At 44.7% G+C, this 3,057-nt stretch overlaps 1 protein-coding gene across 1 annotated transcript in view; it reads left to right on the forward strand.

Annotated features, from left to right (window-relative positions):
* Window positions 1-3,057, forward strand: part of TBC1D19 (TBC1 domain family member 19) — a 181,569-nt gene that overhangs the window by 60,291 nt on the left and 118,221 nt on the right. Inside the window, exon 7 of the mRNA XM_019526444.1 lies at window positions 1,208-1,254. Coding sequence (XP_019381989.1) covers window positions 1,208-1,254 — 47 coding nt within the window. The remainder of the gene's footprint in view (window positions 1-1,207; window positions 1,255-3,057) is intronic.

Below are 3,057 nucleotides of genomic sequence, written 5' to 3' on the forward strand. Positions count from 1 at the left end.
CATCTATGCCTTGGTTGTAGTTGCGGCAGTACAGAGAATAGGTCCTCAGGCCAGTGTGAACTTACAAACTGAGAAATAAAAAAGCCTCTAATGGATGTTTGTTTTTCATTCAGGTTTGACTCGGCATATTTCAGATTTTTGGTTAATTCATATTGCCATTTTATGTTCTTGTGACTTACAGCGACCCATAAGTGAGCAAAAAGAACTTCTTAATAAATGGAATGAAATGGGAACTGATGAGCCAGGTACATTATTTTAACTTTATGTGCATTTTTGCATGTTAATAAAACAATTACATATCTATCTCCATAATTAACAGTCAGAGATTATAGTAATGTCTATTTTAAAGGAAATTAATACTTGTCTTTTTTTCTCATAATGTATTTTCTTAACTGCAAGAAGGGACATAGCTAATTACTATATAAGAATGACAATTTCATGGTTTGCTAGTAAGTGATTCTTTTAGTACCAAACAGGACTTGAAGCAAACAACAAATCCAAAATATATGTGCTCTCCATTACTTTGTATAAGATAACTAGTGACCTTAAAGCATTTTTGTGATCTGAACTGCAGTTTCCTGGCACAGTAATTTACTGCACTAGGCAGAAGAAAGTAAAGGGATGGTGAATCTTTACTTCACAATCACTGGGAATCTGTTTTACGGTGCTATACTTTAAGTATGTTAAAAATAAGGTATGTTAAGTCTGTTAAAAGTATAATACAATGTTTTCCAAACTCTAAAATAAAATATCAGTGTTGATGACTGCACCAGTTTGTCTTTTAATAATTGTTTGATAAGAAGATAGCATTTTTATAAATAATTTAGAAATCTGATTGCTGTGCATGACATTGGGTAATAATTCTGTTATTTTGATGTGAATTTTTTAATATAACTGCCCATAAATATGTCATTGTCATGTACCGTGCATTACATTCAGAGGTGGGCAATTATTTTGGGTGGAGGGCCGCTTACTGAGTTTTGGCAAGCCATTGAAGTCCGCATGACAGGCAGCCAGGGGCAGATAAATATTAATTTTCTAAACTTTTTAGGGGCCCTGCAGGTCAGATGTAATGGCCTGGTGTGTTGCATCCAGCCCATGGGCCACATTTTGCCCACCCCTGCATTACATCATAATTGGAAAAAAGTAATATGTATAGTCAAACTTTATACAATTTTAATTTAAATTGTCATCTTGTTAATTTCAGATCTAAGTCTTTTCCGACCAGTATATGCACCTAAAGATTTTCTTGAGGTAAGCACTCATGCACCAACTAACCAGCTATTCATTGCATTCATTATCGCCAGTTAGGTGAAGTAAGAAGAATGAATGGCAAGTCTTCAACTGATTGAAACACTGTAATGGAGCTAGAGGCTTCTGTTACTTTAGGAGAGAAACTCACTCCCTAGAACTATCTGTGTGGCCTGCAGGTGCAAATAATTGCCTGTCCAGCTGGTCGAAGGCAGCTGAACTTTGGGTAGCTGCAGGAGAAGCCAGGGGTGGGCAATTATTTGGACCTGCGGGCTGCATAGGCAGTTCTGGGGGCTTAGTGGCAGTGGCAGCCAGAAGCAGCCACTAGTGACTGGGCTGCTCAAAAAGGCAGTTCAGCTGCACAGCCGCCCCAGCCCTGCTGTGTGCCCAGGGAGTGGTGGGACATGCTGTGGGCTGGACAGAGTCCCTCCGTGGGTTGGATCTGGGCTGCAGGATGTATCTTGCCCACCCCTGCTGTAAGCACTTACTGTGTGGCTAGCTGCCTAGCAATATGACAGTAGGGCAGAGCCCTAGGTAGGGAGGAGGGGAATAACTGCAGCTTAGCCTGAGAAACAGCAGTAAACTGCTCATTAAGTCAAGGGGATACACCTATGGCTGCTCAGGGAAACACCTGACTGACGGGAGTCATCCAGGGGATACAAGTCTGGATTCCTGAGGCAGAGGAAAGTACTACCCTGAACTCTGCCAGAAGAGCTCCTGGCAGCCTCAACCAGCAAGAAGCAGAAGTTGCAGGCCAGGTCAGATACTCCCAAGGGCTAAGAGAGCCAGTGAGTGGGGACAGGTCATTGGTAGCTGTATGGTGACCCCCAGGAGGGCTTTGAGTCTTTTAGTTTGAAATGATGGTTTTCATTTCTGTTTTAATTTTAAAATAGAGAACCAGGTTATGACTGTAGGGGAGGATTGGAGGCCATGCACCAGGGTACCTGGGATGCCCAGGGTTTGAAGCCCTGCAAAGGGTGAGGGAGAGCGTGAGTGGCACAGGGGCAGGCTAGAGCTGAGAGGTCCAGCGTCTGTGCTTGAAAAGCGGGAGACAAGAAGCAGGCTAGAACTGAGAGGGTCAGAGCCTGTGCCCTGAGAGCGAGAGATGGGGCAGGCTAGAGCTGAGAGGGCCAGAGCCTGTGCTCTGAGAGGCACAGCAGAGCAGAGGTTGAGACTCAGAAGCTGGACCAGAGGAAGTGGGCCTAGACTAGAAGTGTACAGCCGGAGCAACCAGTGGGCTAAGGCCAAGGGGGCTGAAGCCTGTATAGGTTGGGGAAGAGACATAAACGTGACTATGGGGGAGGTTGGAGGTCATGATTAAGAACTCTAAGGCTTAATTAGGTCCAGTAGAGCCACAGGGAGTGACCAGTGGCTGCAAGTAGTGCCAGCTGGAGACCATTGGTAGATCTGTTGGGGCACAGGAAACAACTGCAGAGAACTGTGGAGTTTTGATTAGTGGGCAGAGGGTATAGATGCCATGAGAGGTCAGTTTGGTTGGTTAGACACTGGAGAATGCTCAGGACTCGGGGGCAGCTTCCCAATCAATATCAAAACAGCATCAAGATGTGGCAGGAAAGATAAATTGGGTAAGTTATATAAACTACCAGGAGTGCAGGCAAGATTAGGGTGGCCCCTAGGTAGCACCGTGGCCACTGCAGGGCCCATCCCGACAAACACAAATTAAGGTTTTTTGAGAGAGGATAAAGCAAGAGTGTAGACCAGGAGTCAGCAACCTTTTACAAGCTTCAGGCCAGAACAGTCCAGCTCTGGATCAGTGTGGGCTTGGCTGGCATTGGTGTATCAGCA

The sequence above is a fragment of the Gavialis gangeticus genome, unplaced genomic scaffold (genome assembly GCF_001723915.1).
Source record: "Gavialis gangeticus isolate Ggan-Ray unplaced genomic scaffold, GavGan_comp1, whole genome shotgun sequence".
NCBI lineage: Eukaryota > Metazoa > Chordata > Crocodylia > Gavialidae > Gavialis > Gavialis gangeticus.